Here is a 21221-nt window from a genome sequence, read left to right as displayed (position 1 = left end):
ATGAGGAACTGTCCTCTTGTTGCCTCTCAGAGATGGAACTCATTTAAAAACTGCTGAAACTAAAGCCAACTGCGCGGCTTGTTGTGAAACTCGCAGACAACGTAAAAAGCCACATTTTAATAAAGACAAAGGCCCCGCTCGCACAGCATCATTCATCCTTGTCAGCGCTCGTGCCAGTTTGGGCTGATATAAGAGGGAGATTGGAGGCCTTTAAATGAACACCACCGGCTGCACAAACACAGAAGACGAGGGAGGCGCACTTAGGCAGAAAATGAAAACATTTTAATCCATCAATCAACTCCATTTACAAAAGTATATTCCATTTTATATACATTATGTACAAGCATGTATTAACAACTTGTTTCTCTACATGGATTCAGTCATAAGGTAACTAAACAAGCACTGGGAGACCTATCACTGGTAATTTGCAGGGATGCTGTAGTGCAAATGTGCGCAAAAAAAAAGAAAAAATATATATATACATATATATAGTGCTGTTGCTCTTTGAATACCTTCCTTCATCCTTGCATCTTGTGGAGTTTTCAACTCCTCCTTCCATGACTTGTAGAAAAGGCTTAAATAATAGAAACAGGAACTAAATCATGAGAGAAACAGTGCCTCACTAAAGTACCTTTTTTATATCTTACCACAATACAATCACAAACTTTTAAGGTTTTTTTTGCTATTGGAAGTTTATTTGATGGCCTTAGAGAAAGAGCTGTGAAATGGAAGGAAAATTATACAATGTATTTAAACTTTACTAATAAAAATATAAAAATGTCATGTCATCCCAATGGCGGTATGCTGTAGAATTTTTTTTCCCAACCGGTCAGAGTTGATTGGACGCTGGCTAAAGCCAAGTACAAGGCAATTCTGAAAGAAAGTTAGTTGGTAGGCGGAGGTTCAGTTTTTATCAAGATGACTGCAAACAACGCAAGCGCTCCAATGGAATGGTCTGGATCAAAGCATATTCATGAAAAATGCATTAATGAACCAAAGGCCAAACTTGCATCAAATTGAGACGTTGTGGCAACACCTAAAACCTGTTGTTTGCAGATGCTCTCCATTAAATCTGTGAGATTAACGTTTTTTGCAAAGTCAAAGTAGCTAACATTTTAAAGCTGGTGACGACATTTCAGATTTTTATTTGTAAAAAACAAAAAATAATGCTCAAAACTTAATTATTTTCCTTCCACTTCAAATCTAAGGAAATCTTTATGTTGGTCTATCGTGTAAAATGTTCATAAAATATATTCATGTAACGTGATGAAAGGTTTGAGAAGGAGTGTGAATCATGAATAAATTTGCAAGGCACCATCACTGGTGTTTTTTTGTCATTGTTCAACAGCACTTAAAAGTACGTAATTACTAAGTACCTATCAGCACAGTGTCCTTCCTTGTTATAAAGAGAGCTACTGCGTGTAGAGGGTGACTATAAATAGAAATTTTGAAGTTTGACGAGGATATTTGGTTCCAAAAGGCGTATCTCTGCACAGATCCATGTAGTCGGGAAGTATTGTAAGTGTTCAGAGTCCTTTTTAAAGGCAAACGTTTGAAAGTGAACAAAAGTCACCAAAGCTCGCCAAGTGTCCTCTAGACATTGGCCTTGAAAGGAACCCGGCAATCCCACGTAAGGCAGGATGAAAAGACAGCAGACGGCGAGTGCGGTTAACCGTTCTGTCCAGCAGATGGAGCCTCTCCGAGCCTGACGCTGCCCAGGAAGGTGGTGTGATTGGTCATGTTTATGAGCGTGTACTCGTGGGCAATGCGTATGGAGATCTTCTGGCCCGAGCGCAGCAGGCTCACGCCTGCCGTGTAGCAGGTGTTGAACTTGCGCTGGCCTGTCTCGATGCTGCACGTGCAGCGTAGGAACGGGCTGGAGTCCACCATCACGTCATAGCTGGCAATGTCGGTGAAGTTGAGGTAGTACACCTGGTGAGAAAAGAAAAGAGATCCGCACAAGACTGAGAGGGGTAATCTAAACAATTTAGGGGTTCTCTGAAAGCCTGAGCAGCAGCAGAAGCAGGACTTCCAGAGCTGCACACTGAGCCACAGAGGGAAGAGAATGACTCAGACATTAACAAAGCAGGCAGGATTTCTTTTAAGATCAGCTGCCAGCTCTTCTGACTGTAATTTTAAAGGAGTTACGTCAAGGACCGTACTCACTTCTACCTGACTATATATGAAGTAGACACCGTCCAGCAGCACCACCAGCTCTCCGGTGCGAGGGTTCATCCTGAACACATCTTTATTGATGGACACCATCTTCCAGTTCCTGAGGACGCCTTGAGACAGATCTAAACATGTCACAACAAACACAGGGCGAGACAAACGGTCAACATAAACAACTCGTGGCTATGTTTTAACGAAAAACAGATCTTGGCACTGAGAGAATATAAACCTGCTTAATGATGCTTGTGCTCTGTCTTAGGAGAAGGACTGAGGTAGCATGCGAGCCTTTCAGTCCTGACGTCAGGCCACGTGGCTCTGACATTTAAAGCAGGCTTACATGTGTTAAATGAACATGAAACAGCAGTAAGATAACAGTTAGGCTGCAATCATTCTGCACAATGTTAAAGTCACGGAACCAAACATTTCTCCAGCAGGAAAATGTAGTTTCTCATTTTGCAGCAGCTGACATTCATCCTTCGCAATTCAACTGAGTAAGAAATAAATCTGTTTAAAGGACCAAAAATGAAACAATGAAATTTGTTTGAATATTGTCAACAATCAGTCTTCATTGGTGGCAGTCTGTGAGCGTCTCACTCCTTCACTTGGCAGCGTTCAGTCCCTCCAGGCAGTTGTGACGTCGAAACTTGACTCAAATGACCTCATCATTCACAAATTCACTTCTCTGCAAATCTTTCCAAGCAATTTAACGTTTTCTGTCTTTTCTTCTTTTCTAACCAATCACTGCAACTCGGCTGGATTTTGACCAATAACCTTAGCCCACTTCTAATTTAACCTCATGTTTCATGACATGTTGTGAAGGTCAAACCTGCAAGATGAAAGCATGTGATGCTAAACGGTAACATTTGCCTTTTTTTGTCTTTTTTTTGTTTTTGTAAAAACCATTTGAGATGTTTTGTAGGATTTTCTTATACTGAATATACAGTTCATGTTAACTTGATTGACCAATATGGAATTACACTTTTGCACTTTGACAACTCCTCAGAACATTTTACTATGAATTACAGGTACTAGAATTACTTAAACATGTTATTTCCATTTTAATTATTAAATATGGTATAATATTATCTTTTTTGGGGAAATTATGTGCAGCAATATTAAGTATTTCTATAAGACGACGCTATGGCAAAAATAAAGCCCCCAAAAAATTGCAACTCTGACTGCAGCTTTTTGAAAAAAGGTGCTGCAAAATCAGTAATTTTAAACTGCAACAATCACAAAAAACAGCGCAAAATCCTGGAAGGATTAAGTACTTGCCTACTCAGTTTTGCAGACATCTTTCATATCTATCCAAATGCTCCAACAGTATTTATAGTTTTTCTGTCGACTCTAGTTCTGGATTCTGGCTCATCTGTACCAAAAGCTGAATTTTCTTCACATTAAGTCTTTATTTTGTTGGACTTGGTTTGGCACAGAAAAAATAAAATCGCTCCTCATCTTTCTAGCAAGGACCTGAAGTCTTTGGGTCAAAGCTACTCATATCTTATTTATTTTATTTATTTATTTCGAACAGACTTTAAAACAATCAAAAAGAAAATAAAATAAAATGGAATGAAACAACTTAAGAAATAAAATATGAAACAAATTATTATGCCCATGTGACATGCAAAATTTTTCTGTTCGAAAAGGAGCAGGTAGAAGATACATCTTATAATGTCCTGCCCCTTTCCTACTTGTCAATGTATTTACAATGAACTGTCATAACATCAAAAAGAAAATTTTTTCCATTTTTCCATCATGTATAACTATACAAAATTATTTTAAGTACTATTTATATCATCAATTACATTATAGCCTATTGGATATTAAACATCTTATACAGCATATTTTGAAATGAGCTCTGCTTTAATCAGCTTTTTAAATTGGTTTACATTTGTAATTTGTTTTAACTCATCATTCAATCCATTCCAGACATTTACTCCACACACAGATAAACAAAAACTCTTCCTTGTTGTTCTAATATGTTGTTTTTTAAAATATCCTTCACCTCTTAGATAATACCCACCCTCTCTGTCAGCAAACATTTCCTGTATACTGTGTGGAAGTTTTTGATGTCTGACCTTAAACATGAATTGTGTCGTTTTAAATGTTACCAGGTCCCAGAATTTCAGTATATTTGATTTAATAAATAACTGGTTTGTGTGTTCCCAGTATCCCACTTTATGTAATATTCGGATGGATTGTTTTTGTAAGAGGTATAATTGCTGTAAATTTGTTTTGTATGTATTCCCCCAGACTTCCACACAATATGTCAGGTGTGGTGCAATGAGTGTATTATATAGAATAAACAAAGATTTATAGTCTAGTACGAAGTTAATTCTTCTTATAACAGCAACACTCTTGGCTATTTTAGATTTTACTTGTCCGATGTGTGGTTTCCAGCTGAATTTATTATCTAATGTGACACCCAAGAATTTTATTTCATGTACTTCTTCTAAATTAACACTGTCAATTGATATCTTAATTGGATTATTTTCCTGTTTTTTATTGTTTCCGAATATCATAAATTTGGTTTTATCTAAATTTACAAATAATTTATTGTTTTTGAGCCAATGCTGTAATTTTTCTATTTCTGTGTTGATCACTTTAGAGAGTTGTTGAATGTTTTCTCCGGTACAGAAGATACTTGTATCATCTGCAAATATAATATATTTTATAAGATTTGATATTTTAACTATGTCATTTATATACAAAATGAACAATTTGGGTCCCAAAACTGATCCCTGCGGAACTCCACAGGTTATGTTGAGTACATCTGATTTCTGACCATCTAATTCTACAAATTGTTTCCTATCTCCAATGTAGCTCCTAATCCAGTTTAATGGCACCCCTCTAATGCCATACCTTTCCAGTTTTTTTAATAACATGTCATGATTAATGGTATCAAAAGCTTTTTTGAGATCCAGAAATACACCAATTGCACATTTCTTTTTATCCATATTGTCTATAATTTCTTCTGTTAATGCCATCAGTGCCATCGAAGTTGATCTTTTTTCTCTAAAACCATACTGACAATCAGTCAGAATGTTTTGCTTTTCAATGAAATTATCCAACCTTTTACTAAAAACTTTTTCTAGTATTTTTGAAAATTGACAGAGAAGTGACACTGGTCTATAGTTGCTAATTATATTCTTATCTCCAGATTTAAATAGAGGAATAACCTTCGCTATTTTCATTGCATTTGGAAATGTTCCAGAAATGAATGACAGGTTGCAAATGTAAGTTAGAGGATCTGCCACATCATCAATTATCTGTTTTATAAGTGACATGTTAACGTCCTTCCAGTCCATTGATTTTTTATTGTTACATTGATTAACTATTTCCTTAATTTCAATTTTGTCTACTGGTTTCAGGTACATAGATGATGTATTTTGCTTAATACATATTTCCGATGAATCCCCATCCAGTGGGTTTGATTTATTTATTTGTTCTGCTAACGTAGACCCTACATTTACAAAATATTCATTAAATCCATTTACTATCCCAACTTTTTCATTCAGGGTTTTATCATTATAAATAATATATTTAGGGTGAGTAGTATTAGAAGAATTTTTTCTTATCAAGCTATGTAAAGTTTTCCAAATTCCTTTAATGTTTAGTTTATTATTTTCTAATATTTTAGAATAATAATCTGTTTTGCATTTTCTCATAATAATAGTTAATTTATTTTTATAAGATTTATATTTTTGTTCTGCTTCAACCGTTTTATATTTTATAAATTGTTTATATAGATTATTCTTTTTCTTACATGCCTTATGTATGCCTTTTGTAATCCAAGGCTTATGTTTGTTTTTTTGCCTGTAATTACAAGTTACGATTGGACAGTTTTTATCATAAAATGCTTTAAATATTTCGGTGAATATGTCAAAAGCCTTATCAATATTTCTTTCTTCATACAACACTTTCCAGTTCTGTGATTGAAGATCTTTTCTTAATGCTCTTATTGAGTCCTCTGATATTATTCTTTTGTAAGTGATGTTTGTGACCTTGTTTATTTTTCTGCAAACATCTTCAAGTATAACAAACACTGGTAGATGGTCACTGATATCATTTATAAGAAGTCCACTTCTCAATTCACTTTCCATATAATTAGTAAATATATTGTCAATCAGGGTTGAACTCTGTGTTGTTATTCTGCTTGGTTTAGTAATTAGTGGATATAAACCTAAACTATGTATAGAATCAATAAAGTTAGATGTACTTTTAACCATATGTGGATTCAGCATATCAATATTAAAGTCTCCACAGATGAAAATTACCTTTTGATGCATCTTAGCAAACAATGTTTCCATGTAATTTGTAAAGATGTCAGTATCAGATGCCGGTGCTCTGTACACACAGCTGACCATTATATTTTTCTGCTTTTCAAATTGGATTTCAATAGTAATACATTCCATAACTTCATCAATTGGCATTGACATTTTTTCTAGCATCTTATATTTTAGATCATTCTTAATGTACAAAGCAACACCTCCACCTTTTTTATTCTTTCTGTTAACGTAATTGAACTCATACCCCTCCAGTGGGAAATCTACTCCCTTCTCAGAGGTGAGCCAGGTTTCTGTTATTGCTATAACGCTAAATGACCTTTTTAGTTGATGTAAATATTCTTTTATTTTGTCATAATTTGCATAAAGGCTACGGCTATTGAAGTGATATATCTTCATCCATCTTGACAAACAACATTTTCCAGCTAACCCCAGATCATGATACAGCCATCACCATGTTTCACTTAGCATGGCGTTCTTTTAGTGTTAAAATATTTGACCAAGGTTTCAGTTTGTCTCCTTTAGATCATAAAGATTCCCACACAGTTTGAGAGGTTTTAGTCAGACGTGGATGTTTTCTTTGGACAAAAGAGAAAGGCTTCTCTCATGTAAACCTAATCCTTAGTCCAGACATATGGAGAATACATAAGACTGTTCTCACAAGGAGCGTTCAGTGGAAATTCCTGCAGCTCCTTCAGTGCTGCGGTCAAGCAGCCTCCTTCACCAATTTCTTTTGTGTAGCTTTAGTTTTAGAGAAACCCTCAGCTTTTGTAACCATTGTCCCTTTTTTCTCTCTGATAACTAAAGATTTTCTTTCCTGTGCCAAGATATTACTGTGGATTCTTACACTCTTGTCCTCACCAAAATTTTTGTACAATGAGATCCTTTGTGACCTTTCTGCAATGTATACCTTTAGCTAGAGGTTGTAAATCAGCAAACGCCAGGGAATTCCTACTATAGTAGGTCGACTTCACTTTGGTTTAGTTAGATTAGGTTATTTGACTGTAATTGATCTTAGGTATGTACCAAAGAAAACTAAATGCTGAAAACCAAATGGAAATGTGCTTCAACTAACTATCAGGTAAAGGATGGGCACTAATTTTGCAGTTTTTCCTTCTAAGTTAATTGGAACGCACTACATGGCCTGATATGTGTAAAAAATTAAATGATTTATCATGGCTACATATTTTCTTACATAGCACAAGCTTTACATTTTAACAGGGACTTGTAGATGGCTCCGCATTTCGACATAAAGACCATAATCCCCTCAGATGTGGCGTGCTGGATCTCTCGAGTGAACCATCAAAGGCCTGCCAACAATCTAAAGAAATGTCATTTGTTTTCTTGTAATTTCAGTGTTTGGCAGGCCCGTCTGTTTGGTATAACTCCAAAATTGTGTGTTTGACAAACAGCAGTGACAGGGATAATTCGTGCTTATTGCTTCGTGTCAAACACGCTAGTATATCTCTGAGTGAGCATGAGCAAGGCACCCACCTTCCCTCACTTGGATTGTTGTTTCTTGTCCTTGTAAGTGAACCACTGCCGGCTGGAAAACAAAGAACCCCAGGTGAATAATTTGCAAGGGGGCAAGCAGGCCCTCTCATTGACAAATATTTGTAGAATTAGATTTAATTCAATGAAGGGTGTACTCTTACCTGGAATTTCTTTGACTTATCAGAAACCCCTGCAACAATAAAAGACAGACATGATTTTTTTTTTCTTTTTTTTTTTTTAAATCCTGCAATTCAATGCTGGACAGAAACAAAAGGAGGAGCGGTGATTAAACAAAACAAACACTGACATAGTTTAAGGATAAATCACTGCTATTCTGCACAATGTTTGACAACCTGAATCAGACAGCCTCACAGCGGAGGCAATGAGTTAATCAATTTTGACAACTTGAGCCCCCTTCTAGTGTGGGAAAGCGGCGATGTGCTGGGGGAGCACTGTAATCTAGGTGGAAAATCTCTGAGCTCTGTTTTCTCGGTTATCTCAACGTATGTTGCGCGGAGTCCTGTACCTGCCGGACCTTGAGGGCCTGGAGGTCCCTGTGGCCCAGGGGGTCCGGGAGGTCCTACGGGCCCCACAACATTGCTTCCTGGAATACCGGGGATCCCTGGGATGCCCGGAGGGCCCTGTGGCCCTGGGGGGCCCGGGAGGCCAGGTGGTCCAGGTCTTTTCTTCGCTGTAGAAAGAGAAAGACAATAAAGTTACTTTTGTTGGAATCTAATCAGGAACTTAACTCTGAATGATCTTAAAAGATGTGGTCATATGAAGACAGGCCAGAGCCCTGAAGGTTTTGATGGAACCTTCAAACAAAATACACGCAAGTATGTTCATATTCCAAATACTCCATTTTGTCTCGTTACAACCACAAACCTCACTGTATTTACTAGGTTTTTTTATGTGATAGATCAACACAAACTTGTGTTTATTTGCAAGTGAAAAAAAAAATGCATATTTTATTTTTTTTTTAACAGCTAGTAAAATAACTTCAAAGTGAATAAAGTTAAAAGTAAAAATTTAATTGTGGACACGCAAAATCACTCAGATTCAGTCAGACTTGATAGAGAGTGTGAGTGGCGATGTTAATTTTCATGTCTTGCCAGATTTTTTAATAAGTTTTATTGTGGGCATGGAGCATCGGGGTCTAGGTTTTCTGCCACACAAACTTTGACATGTAGGGCAAAAAGTTCACTTTTGGTCTCATTTGGCTAAAACTTCTTCTGCATGTCTATTTTAAGTTTGAACATGGCCTTTCTTAATCTTATGCATTTATTTTAGTGTGTCAAATGAAAAGCACAACTTCTTATTGCTTTCTTTCAACAACTGCTTTTATTTTGCCACTCTTCCACAAAGGTCAGATGTGTGGCCTGCGTAACTAAAAGTTGTTCTCCCACCTGAACTGTGGATGTCTGCAGCTCTTCCAGAGTTACCATGGTGACAGTTTCTCAGATTGATAGGCCTTTCTGTTTATGTAGACGGCCTTTTTAATGTTATATCTGCAGTTGTCCAAAGCTCTTTCCATTTTTAGGAAGAATTAGTCCAGCGAGATGCTAAAATCTGGGGATAACGCCTGCTTTAAACCTGCTGGAACCACTTCAAAAATCCAAATCTGACCTATTCATGACCCCAGAGGTCATCACAGAACAACTCTATTTATACTACTATTAAGTTACATATGTGTAGACTATTTACCAGTAAGTTGACTAATTGGTTGTAGTGTATTTATTTAATAGTATCAGAGGAAAGATTGCTGAACACAAATGCATCCCACATATTTCAGATATTTGGGTAAAAATGTTTGAAACAATCTAGTTTTCCGTCTAATTTTATACTACTTTGTGTTTGTCTACCACATAAAAACCCAATAGACATCTCGCCAGGCACAGTACCAATTGTAATTAGGCAATCGAAGCTGCAGTCTTCTCAATAACCAAAAGAAAAACAGACAAATACCTTTTTTCCTCTCTTTCCTCTTCTCCTTTCCATTTGATTCTGAAATAGTAAAAAACAGCAGCATGATTATTTCTGAAATAGTTTCATGAATAATCACCATCTTGGACAGCATCCCAAGAGTCCGGTTCATTCCACGCAGGTATCCTATAATCGGTTTTACCAGATTCAGACGGTGCGCGCCGAAACACAGTGGAACACACTGGAGTGGAGGTATGTCAGTCTGCGGTATCTCGTAGTGTAGTAATTTGTAAGTGCGGTTTCACCTCCTCTGTATGAACAAGTGCCTTAAGCATTCGCAGGCAGTGGAACTGGAGAAGATCATTAGAGAGATACTTTATCCTGCCAAAATCCTTTTTCTTTGAATTAGACCCAGATGGAGAACACAGATGAAAGTGTGTGTACATGTGTGCATGTGTTTGTTTAAGCACACATTCACCACCGGCAACCAACCCCCCTCCCTCGTACCCTGCGTCGCTGTTGTGTGCGCGGCCGCACACGCCCGGATGTTCGCTGGGGCATCAATGTCACTGCTCCGGAGTTAAAATGTGCGCGCGTACATATATGCTCAGCTGAGGAATCCTTTCAAAAAGCCTTTTTGTGCATGTTTACCATGTCATTAGAACTACAAAGGCCATTTAACCTTAAAACCTCACAGTTTGAGTCCCCCCTCAAACATATGGGCCGGCGTTTCTCCCCTGGCTAAATGACTGGATGCATCCGCGTAGATTTCTCTTAACGAGCAGCCCTATCTGGAATCTGGTGCCCGTTAGAGGAGCGCTGCAGACACACACACACACGTGCAAAAAAGAAAAAAAAAAAAGAAAAAGGACACACATACATAAATGCACACAAAACAGCACACATCTAAGGCTGAGATTACAAAAGCCTTTGTCTGTGCGCTCTGCGTAGAGGAAAGACCTGGGAATGATTAGTGTTTAGAGGCTCGGGACGTTACTGATTTATGTAGAAACTCTCAAAGGTGAGTTTTTTCTTCTAATTTGAACACAATCACTAAATTCCCCCACCGCCGCCACACCCCAAGTATTCAGTGTCACGCCACAGACGCTGGAATGCCTTGTGATCATGGTGCACTTGTTGCACTCAGACATGAAACATCAAAGTTAGTTTTTTTTTTATTTGCATAGCTCAGATTCTAAACAAAAGCTAATTCAGACATATTGGCCATATGGGTTTTTTTCCTTCAGTGGAGTTATTAGTTTACATAAATCAGCTTAAAATAATGAAAGCCATCAACACTGCTGATTATTATTCTAATATTCAGATGTGCGATGATAGGTGCGAACGACATTTGGGAGACTGTGTTATTTTGAGACTGAGGAAAATCGAGAGGATTTCACTGTCTGTTTCGAATTGGTGCAACCCTCCCAAAGCCCTTGTTGTCCTTTCTTCCTATCCAAGTATTAATCAATCCCATTTCGCTTATTGTTTTTGCTATAAAAGCACAGCCAAATGATGTGGTGGGGTCGCTTTGTAAAGTCAGCACAAAGAAGTTTAAAAAAATACTAAAATAATTAATTCCACAGAGAAGTGAGAAGCCATTAACATCCAGTTTTCAGAATTTAGGAGCCGTAATCCTAACATGAGCCCTTTATTTACACAGTAACCGAACCCAGTTACTATAGAAACAATTGCTCAACAGTCAAGTCAGCAGGTGCAATGTAGTCAACAAGAGTGGACTAATCCAGAGGACAGCATCTGCTGGTTTTCCTGTGAAAGGATTTGATTGGTAATCAGAAGTTCAAGTATTACAAAAAAACCCAAAAACAACAAAAACCCAAAACCCATTATTTAATATTCAATAAAAAACATAAGAACTCCTAACACATTTGTTTTGTGATATCATCCCTACATTCTGATGCACTTTTTTTGAGTTTCCCAAAAGTGAGGTAAAAGCTGGAGACACCTTGAAGCTTATATTTCATTCATTTTCTGCTGGATTCAAAACTGTTACTTCTTACAAGCAACATACAGCACTTGGTACTTGTTATAGTCCAAGGCAGGGATGCATAATTTGGAAATAAATTTTAGATCTGAAACCACTCCAAGATAATTAACCCTGGAGGCTGGCCCTTAAAACGGCAGTATAAATATAAGTATATATACATGTGTATAGCATTTTACATGTTTGTTATGTAACAAATTATCATTATGTTCTGAAAGCATAATGAGCTTCTATGACTTCTCTCTACGCAGAGAAGGGAGAACGCTGTCAAGTTCACAAATAAGCTGCTCCGTCAGAAATAAAACAAAACAATCACAGTTAGGTGCACGATCTTAGTGATATCAATAATCCTTGTGTATGTGCTGCTCACACCCTCCCACTTTCTCTCTGCTGTTCTACAGCTTCTTCTTGTCAGCAGAGTCTGTCATGAAAGCTCAGGTTAGCAAGCAACATACAGCACTTGTGATAGCCACCGCTTGAATAGAGATTTTAAATATAGATGAGGAAAGTAAGTTCTGGGATACCGTTGACTAAAACAACCAGACGTAATGCCATTAATCTTGAGTAAATTAATGTTATTCAAATCAAATGCACATGGCATAATGCGTATTGTTGGGGTTTAGGGCCATGCCCCTTGTCGCCACATTTCTTCTTCATATAGACACAGTTTTACAAACTTGTACTACAGATGCCACAATTGTGACCACACTTTTTTTTTACTTTAAGGGAGCAAAAAAAGAAAATCCATTAAAAAATCTGAATGGGCTCTCCCAAGTTCTCCATACTTGAACAATGTTATTGACATTCCTATTTTGTTCTTTCTTCAATGAAAGAACTGAATGAGCAGTAAAATAATTCAATTTTGATCAAGTTTTGCAAACAAATAAATCTGTGGAAACCTTTTTTAATGGCATTATGTTGCATGGATCTTTGAATATGACAAACGATACATTGATGTTTATGTTGGCCAACAACAGGGGTAAGATTACATTGCATAAAATTGGCCAAAATTTTCATTTAATTCCAACAAGTTTGCAATTTGAAATTATTTCCAAATGTTCATGGATCACCTTCCCATGGAAATTTACTGTGAACATACCTCCTATGTGCAAAATTAGTGCTATAAATATGTTTGGCAGGTCAGACCTCAAAATAAATTGGAAATTGTTATCAACCAGGGAAAAGCCTAATTGGTGCACCTCTAGTAGTGAATCTAAAGGTGGAAAATGACAAGGTGGGAAACACAGCATCCGATTACAGCTTCTTTGTAAGGGTGTGGATGAATTTTAAAAAAAAAACGCCTCACACCTGTTTCTGTTTCCCTGCCAGGACTCCTTTTTGCTCGTCGCGTTCTTCCTCTGCTGTCTTTTGTGCCATGGAAGTCGTCGTTTCTGTAGAGGAATCTCTCCTGAAGGGGACACAAAGAGGGTGAGGGAAAATTTAAGAGTGGAAAATTGCCCAGACCTCAAACGTGCAACAAGCGTCGAACAAAAGAGCCCTGAATCGAACAGCTGTGAATATCAATAGCAGCAATGCCATCTGGGATGAAGCATCTGAAGTAAAAAGAAAATAAAGGAAAAACAATCCAGGGTTTTGAGAGGGAAACACACGTTATAAGTATTGATTCTATTCTTGGCATATAATGTTTGCACAGAAACAACTCGGGGCATTTAAAAAGACGCGAGCCGAGACATTCACCTGTGGCCAAGTCATTGTCTGTCCCAGTACGGGCGGTAATTTATCCCGTAACCCGAGTCGTTTCTGTCTGTGTCTGAACTCGTCACCTGGCCACGGACGCTCTAAAATTCACCTTTTTTTTTTCTTTTTCAACACAAAAGGAGGACATGAGGTGGGGTTAATAAGAGAGCAACACCTATTCATATGCACCTGGTCCCAACCTATTCACTGGTGACATGAATAACCAAAACTTAAAAAAAAAAAAATTCCAAGAAACAGATCTGGTGTGGCTGATTTAAGATCCGTAAATCAATTTTCCCACTGCTGTCTATTTATATGACCTACATATTGGTGTGCTGATCAGTGTCAGACTGACCTGAAACCTGGCACCAAAAACATCCAAACCACCATACAGACTTTATTTTATCATATCCCACAACCTGTACGTATATCTCTTTTCATGTGCAGCATCACACACGCCCTTTATTTTGACCTGTGCAATATTTAATGTTTGAATTTCACATGTCAGATCAACAAAAGTAGGACACATTGGTCAATTGACAAGAAAATTATACAAAATTTTGTTATTTCCTTATAATATTAGTGCTGTATACTATATCACAATTATTTTGTTAGTGAAATATTAATCTCACACTGGAGGGCTGAAGGTCACAGTGAATGAAGAACAACTGATAATAAGGGGATTGACACAGATGTGGATTTGTTAACTTAAATACAAAATAAAAAAAATCACCAATAATATTTTCCAAAATTGTGCAACCATAGTGGATATTCATTTTTGGCATTACATTTTGACATGTGATCACATAAAAAAATATTTAAATATTGCTCATTATACATGTAAAATATTTTAGAAACTTTAAGCAGCTTTTATATGCATTTTTTTTCCATTTCACGGTTTTATTTGCTATGTGTTAGGCTACAACATAAATATAATACATCAAGGTTTGCGTTTTTTAAGATAGTAAAATAGGAAGTATTTCTAAAAGTTCAGTCACGAAGCCCCATCAACCCGATATCGCCCCCTTCTGAAGCAGTGTGAACTCCCAGTGTCTCCTCAGTGAGGTTTTAAACCAAAACCACTGACAGACTATAGGAAGACAGACACAAGAAGTTATGTTTCTAGTTTTCTATACCTCTTTTCAGATGTGGGAACACCCACCCTCCCGAATGTCTTCCCTGAAGCGAGCGATGAGCTGAATCATGTCGAACACCTCCCCAGCCGGCTCAGAGTGCAGTTAACATCTACGTCCCTGACCAGCTGCCAGCTATGTCTGACCTTACGAGGCCCGGGAAATCCAGAACCGATGAACGAGCGCGAGTTGGAACAGTTTACGGACACACAGCCGCTCCAGATGTTTCTGGGAGCAGAAACGTTCGCTGTTCATTTGGCATGCAGGTGCCTCCACATCTCCTCTCCAGCTGTTGGTGTGTAAAAGAACGAGGCGGGGAGGGGGGGAGAAGGGGATCTCAAAAGTATTCTTGGTGTGTATGTTCAGCCATATGGCTTTACACTTTCGTCTGTTCTGACAGCCAAACATGATCTCGCAGCCAATTTCTGGCCCGAGATTAAGGACCCGGCAGAACGACGAAAGACAAACAAGCAGTCTGCGAGGCTACTACCAAACCGGTGCAGCTGACAGATGAAGGCATAAGAGCGGGGAAGAAAAATAAATTTTAAACTAAAAGCTCCCATTAAAGTACGATGCGGAATGGTTTCACACTCTCGCTTGCTTGGTTTCACATCATTACAACATTTGCAGCCTTCATCGTCTTCAAAGGCACGCCGAGTTACAGTAAATCAGGATGACAACGTGTTGGTATGTATGCCAAGTGCCAACTATTGAGTAAACCATTCTTTTTCGGCACAAAGGGAAAATGCAATTAATTAGAGGGCTTTCAAATCTTCAAAGTGAGGGGGGTTGCTGTTGCGAGCCGTGGATGCGATTCCCTGTTGCTTCGTGAGGATATGACTAAAATTCAGTCACCCCAGGCTGTGTAATTTTGCTATTACAGGATTGCTCCTTTTGCTTTAATTAGCACCACTCCAAAAGCTTGTATGCTTGCTAGCACTTTTAAACATCAGCACTTATAGTCATATTTTTGATGACTAAAGACGACAAGCAGATTCTCCTTTCTATTTTACTGCACTAAATATCCATCCTGGTTGCGGCATAGATGTGTGAAACCCAATAGTGCTTAAGAATGTGAGGTTACAAAGTTGAGGAGTTGAAACCGAGGGCTGGTGGCTGATGTTGCATGTCGGGTGCCCATCACCGCTGTGCAGGCATTACTAACCCCAGTGGCATGCATCCTCCCGAGAGCCAACGGCTCGTGACACTCCTGTGATTCAAGCGATCGAATTCGACGATGACGGCGTGTTTTCTTTTAAAACACCACACACAAAAAGGGCGGCCTCCCCGTCTTAACCGCTTCTCTCTGGGCGAGCCGTGTGTTTTAAACCATAACCCGGGTAATTCAATAACAGTACGCATACACTATGAAGTTCAACCTGAGGGAGATGTAGCCTGTCAGCAGCCAATCATCCCTTGGACTGTTGCAACACTTGCTGGCGGAGAGATTCCTCACTTGAACGTGTCGAGAATTTATTATTTTGGTTGATGTTTGCGACGACTCTGGACTCAATCTGTCTGCGCCATCTGCCTGTCAGGACGATTCAGGCTGTGCGTGCTTATGTGTTTGCATGCTCACATTGTCGATGTTTTAACCTCCTATTGGGCTTTTACGACAGTTCATTTATTTATGCATGATACCCGAGTGAACAATCATGATACTTGCTGTTTTAGCTATCGGCAGCAAATTACAATCAAAGAGGGTCACAGCCCACCCGGCGCCTCAACGTTGTACGCGAGTAAGGACTTTTGAGTTTGATTCCCATCAAACTGGCTTTTTTTTTTAATAGCCATTAACCAGACTCCAGATGTTTCAGCATGTGCTCTCTCTGAGACTTTGAAGGCACAGATCAGAGCACAGAATTATTTCATATAACAGAAGGCTCAAGAAGAAAACATGAGCCGAGCTAACACGATCAAATAATCCTTAAATCACACTTTAATACATTTCTCTCGCTGATGTCAGGTGGATAAAGGCACAACATGCTCAACCCCCACATCTCGCTGCCTGCCATCCTAGATATTAGCGCTATACACACCTGGACGGAGGTTGTTTTATTTTTACTGTTGGGAACTGAGCAGATCTGCAAAACAGCTGGAATTTACTGCCTTGCTCAAGGGCATTACCAACAGTGAGGTGGAGGTGAGGACTGTTAAGATCACTTCCCAGACCCAGATCATAAATCGCCAGCTCATCTGCTTGGATTAAGAGAGCAACTGGAAGGATTTGGTGAAACTGTTAAGTTTTTAAGTGGTTCTTAAGTTCTACCTGCATTCCGGAAACGGCTGCTTAGTTTTATGATTGTTTCTAAAAAATCTTAAAGATCTAAGCACTGCCATTCTTCTTAATGATCGAGATGAATACTTGTCACTGACATAGAAGACTAAAGTCTGCTGGATGTGACTTGCATTTATCATTATCAGTTCCATTTCTGCTTATACACACAAGATTTTTGATCTCTAATACCCATTACTGGCTGCTTTCTTCTGATTGGATTTTCATCTTCTGGTTTACTCTCAGGACTGACTGAGATAAGTCAAGACATCTACTCTAAGAGAAGGCAGCAGGCTATAGCTGACAAATATGCAATAAAGTGGGAATATTAGCCCTTATAAACAATGTCTTCAGTTAAAAGAAATGCTCCTTTACCAACTTGAACCCACACAATGCCATTTCTTTCCCTTTTACTACCATTTTGTAGTAGTGTACCAATTCCTCTCTGAAGTATTCAAACAATACAATATTCAAAGTGCCAATTATCTTTTGTCTTTTCCTACTGCCTCCAAACAAACCGAAGTAAACAATTAATGTTCTTAAGCTTTTATCAGTTTATTTCTATTACTACCCAAGTATTTTTTGATTAATTTTACAGATAAATAATTATAAAAAATAATTCTACATTCTGGAAAATGACCTAAAATCATCTGTTCTCCAAGTGGGTATGAAACCTTCTTTTAAGACTTTGTATAAATTGGTAATTAAACATTACTTGAGGCACAGCTGCGTTTCCTACAGAACTTTTCCTGAGTACAAAATGTTTTAAACTTCAAAGGTTATCAACTGTCCAAGGGGTGAAGTGACCTGGATCCAAATATTTTTCTTTATGGTTCAGTATTTTCATGGGTTATGGAGACAAACGCACCTAATATCTATCCATCGTTTTCTATAGCCACCTTTTCACAGGGGTGTTTAGAGGTCATTGAGCAGTCAGGTACACCATGGAGGGGCCGCTGGTTCATTACAAGGCAAAACTACTATTAGCTATTGTACAATTTAATTCACTTATGTATTGTTTTAAAACAGACATCTACTTTTATGAAATATGTAGCACAGAATGTCCATTGGCATCACTTGGTAGATGGCTCCATATAACACCAGAAAAAGTCTGCTAAAAGATTTTTAAAAACAAAAAGTGAGAAATGCTGTAGGGACAACATGGAGTCATTTTGTCCCTTCTCTACTTCTATGTTTGTAGGTTGGTCATACCGGACTTGTTGGTTGACTGCTTGACGTTTCTATATGAACCTAGCATTCACTTGTATCTATATTGACGTAAGTTAACTTTCCATAATCTGCTCACGGTCTGTTTGATGCAAAGTTAATTATGTGAGCTCATTTAGAGTCCTTTTGGTCTGATACTGGGTGGTTATCTGTCATATTGCACAGGAGGAGCCAGAACCAAAATTAAAAAGGGATAATAGTTAACCTAAGTTTTCAGAAAGCAATATACAATAAAATCAAATTATGGGTGAAATATGAACATTTATCGGCAATTTATTATTATAATTATTGGAAAAACCTGTTCACAAAGTATATAAGTGCAAAATGGTTTAGTTATAGAGACAAAAGGCTATGTACATATGTGAAATAGGGGTATGAAATGGTAAAGAGGTAAACTGAAGACTTGACAAAAAAGGCAAAGATAACCCATTTCTGTTTTATCTGTTGACACCTACAGTACCAGTGGGATGTCAAGCAATCATTCTCTTCTCAGTTGGATACAAGAAGCTGCCAAACTAGAAACAGCTCTTTTTTTTTTTTCTTTGAAATACTTTTGGGGGCACTTGTTCATAGAGGCAAAATTGATTTGTTTCGCTCAGAAACTCTGCTGAAACTGATCAGACACATGCTTCAAAATGTTTAAAAAGTCTTACCATAATGAAGACATCCATATCACCTGTCTTTCTCAAAACATAGGTTATACGCACAAAAAATCAAATCCAGGTTACACATGCTGTGAAGGACAGTTCCACTTGTTTTATGTTTTCCACATCAGATGTATGCCGATTGTTCTGCTACACTTGTCTGTATACCTGTACGTCACATCAAATTTCAACCATTCCTGCTGGGAACTGGGTTGAAATGTGAGGGGCCTTTGATGCAGACGCGTGTGAAGATTCCAATAAACATTTTTTAACTCTACAAGAGAGACTCTTCAAAGGAACGGACTTGGGAAAAAAAAAAAGGCTAACAAGTGCGGCCTCAATGCCACATGCTCCTGTTTCTCCAACTATGTAAACTGTGGGACGTGTAATCAGAGTTGTTTAATGCAGACATCTGGCACGGACAGCATCACAGCACTGTTAAATATTTACAGCTGGGCTACAGTCTTTCTCCTCATGAAGCATCACCATCTGGGCCGAATACCAGGCCCGTCTCACTCGGCTACAACAAGGGAAGCAGCTACTATCTAAAATAAGCCAAGCAAAGACACAGCTAAATAAATATCCAGAGCTCGTGAGAGAAAAATATTACGGAGAAATCCCAATACGAACGATGGATCTCATTAATGTTCCCTCCAGAGGAATAAATGTGTTTGCACTGGAAAACTTAAATTCCTCAGGGTGACAGCTACAGGTCCTGGCCAATGTCCCACACAGAGGATCGTTTTCTCCAGCACAGAGCTTACACAACCGCTGACAAATGAGCAGGAGAGAGACAGCAACGTAAAGTTGAGAGATACAACTTGGTACTTTTCGTGCTGATCAAATTAGGGAGTGGAGGAGTCGGAGGGGGGGAGGCTGTTTGCCAAAGCCACAGACAACACAATGAGTGTTCAATCAAGCCGCTGCCAAAAGGGAAAACGCATGTGAGACGGAGACTGGCTCTGCTCCAAGTACCAAGTGCCCCATCTAAGTCCTGATGAATTTACATCAGCCCTTGGGGCTTTGCACCTGCTGGTGATTCAGTTAATGTGCAGTCCACCTGCTCCAGCACACTCACTGACCCCCCTGTGCGTTTCCAGCTGGGCGAAAACTCTGAGCATCCAACTCTTTCTCTGTTTTTAGACTGAAAAAAAGGAGGACAAACTGGAATAATGAATAAATGGTATGAGTTTATTCCAATACATTCTCCAACGGGAGATGCTTTATTGAGCCAGGGCAGATGGGTTTACCTGACAGATTGAAAGATGAGGGAATCAAATATTTCTCTCAACATACATCTCCCTGGGAACTGGGTTGAAACAAGCTGGTGACAGGATTCTGCACATGAAGTTGGCCAGTAAAACATCCCAAGGACAGAACACAGACACACAACCTGACACCCTGACACAGAAACGGGAGCAATCAACCAGCCTCCGAAAGACGAAGCGTGCTGAATCTCATTACAGGTTTTCTCTTTACCTCTCGATCCTCTTCGCTGTGCCTGCTGCCGGTGTCCATTCGCGGGTGGCCGGGCGGCAGAACCCCCACCGGGTCATCCAGGTCAACCCCGGCGTGTGTCACCTTAGAGTCCCGCTTCTGGTGGGTAATTTCCCTTTTCACCTCGGAGCGCAGGTCCAAATAGCAGACCAGGGTGACTGCGTGCAGGGTGAGCGACAGCAGGAATAATCCCAGAAAGACAGCGCTGCCGCTCCGACCCCTGCACTTCTTGCCGCACATGCAGGGAGCCCCCCTGGGCATCACCGTGTCCGGGAAGTCTTCGGCGGGTGAAGCGTCATCGCATGCCATTATCGGAGGGAGCGCGGGTCATATGCTCCTTATCTCGGCATAATCAGCTCGTCTTGTGGCGCGTCGAGCCGGGGCTATTCATTTACGTGAAGGCTCATAGGTGCAGCAGCAGCAGGTCGGCTGCAAACTTCTCCCAGGATCTGTAGTAACAATGGATGTCCCGCCCAGCTCGGCTGTGATTGGTCCAGAGCGCTGACTAATCCAGACAGTCCGGGACAGAGGTTGGGCGCTGGATTCAAAAGAACCAGGGATTGAGCGACACCTAATGGGCAATAGTAGGTACTACAACACGTGTAGACGGGACGCTGCGAGAGAAAATTTAAAAAGTAAGAGGAAAAAAAGAACACCTGGATTTAACTAAGCCAGAGGTTCTCAGACTTTTTTTTTTTTTAAAAAAGGGGAACCACCTTGGTAAAACCTAACTTTCATATACAAATATATATAACGAAAGAAAACTATTATTTAGGTATTCACAGACCAAATGGCAATACCTGCACTAAAAAGACATTCTCATTAAAAATAGACAGAAAACACCCAAGAAAGCACATTCTCTGCTTC

General features: G+C 39.1%; 1 protein-coding gene across 2 annotated transcripts; it reads right to left on the bottom strand.

The window, feature by feature from the left end:
- Positions 1-260: 260 nt before the first annotated feature.
- On the bottom strand, positions 261-20813 carry eda (ectodysplasin A). 2 transcript variants are annotated; one of them, XM_028009194.1, is made up of 8 exons: positions 20337-20813; positions 13189-13288; positions 9918-9956; positions 8479-8643; positions 8114-8142; positions 7953-8004; positions 2173-2297; positions 261-1932 (listed from the first exon to the last, which is right to left on the bottom strand). In XM_028009194.1, exons 1-8 carry the CDS (start codon positions 20661-20663, stop codon positions 1669-1671), a joined length of 1101 nt encoding a protein of 366 aa, XP_027864995.1. In that variant the 5' UTR covers positions 20664-20813; the 3' UTR covers positions 261-1668. The 2 variants fall into 2 exon arrangements, with proteins under 2 accessions (XP_027864995.1, XP_027864994.1); XM_028009193.1 differs by having other exon boundaries at positions 2167-2297; positions 20337-20812.
- Positions 20814-21221: the final 408 nt, after the last annotated feature.

This window comes from Xiphophorus couchianus, chromosome 23, assembly GCF_001444195.1.
Source record: "Xiphophorus couchianus chromosome 23, X_couchianus-1.0, whole genome shotgun sequence".
In the NCBI taxonomy this organism is placed as follows: Eukaryota; Metazoa; Chordata; class Actinopteri; order Cyprinodontiformes; family Poeciliidae; genus Xiphophorus; species Xiphophorus couchianus.
The sequence above is the reverse complement of the archived record's forward strand: the minus strand, read 5'-3'. Positions and strand labels throughout refer to the sequence as shown.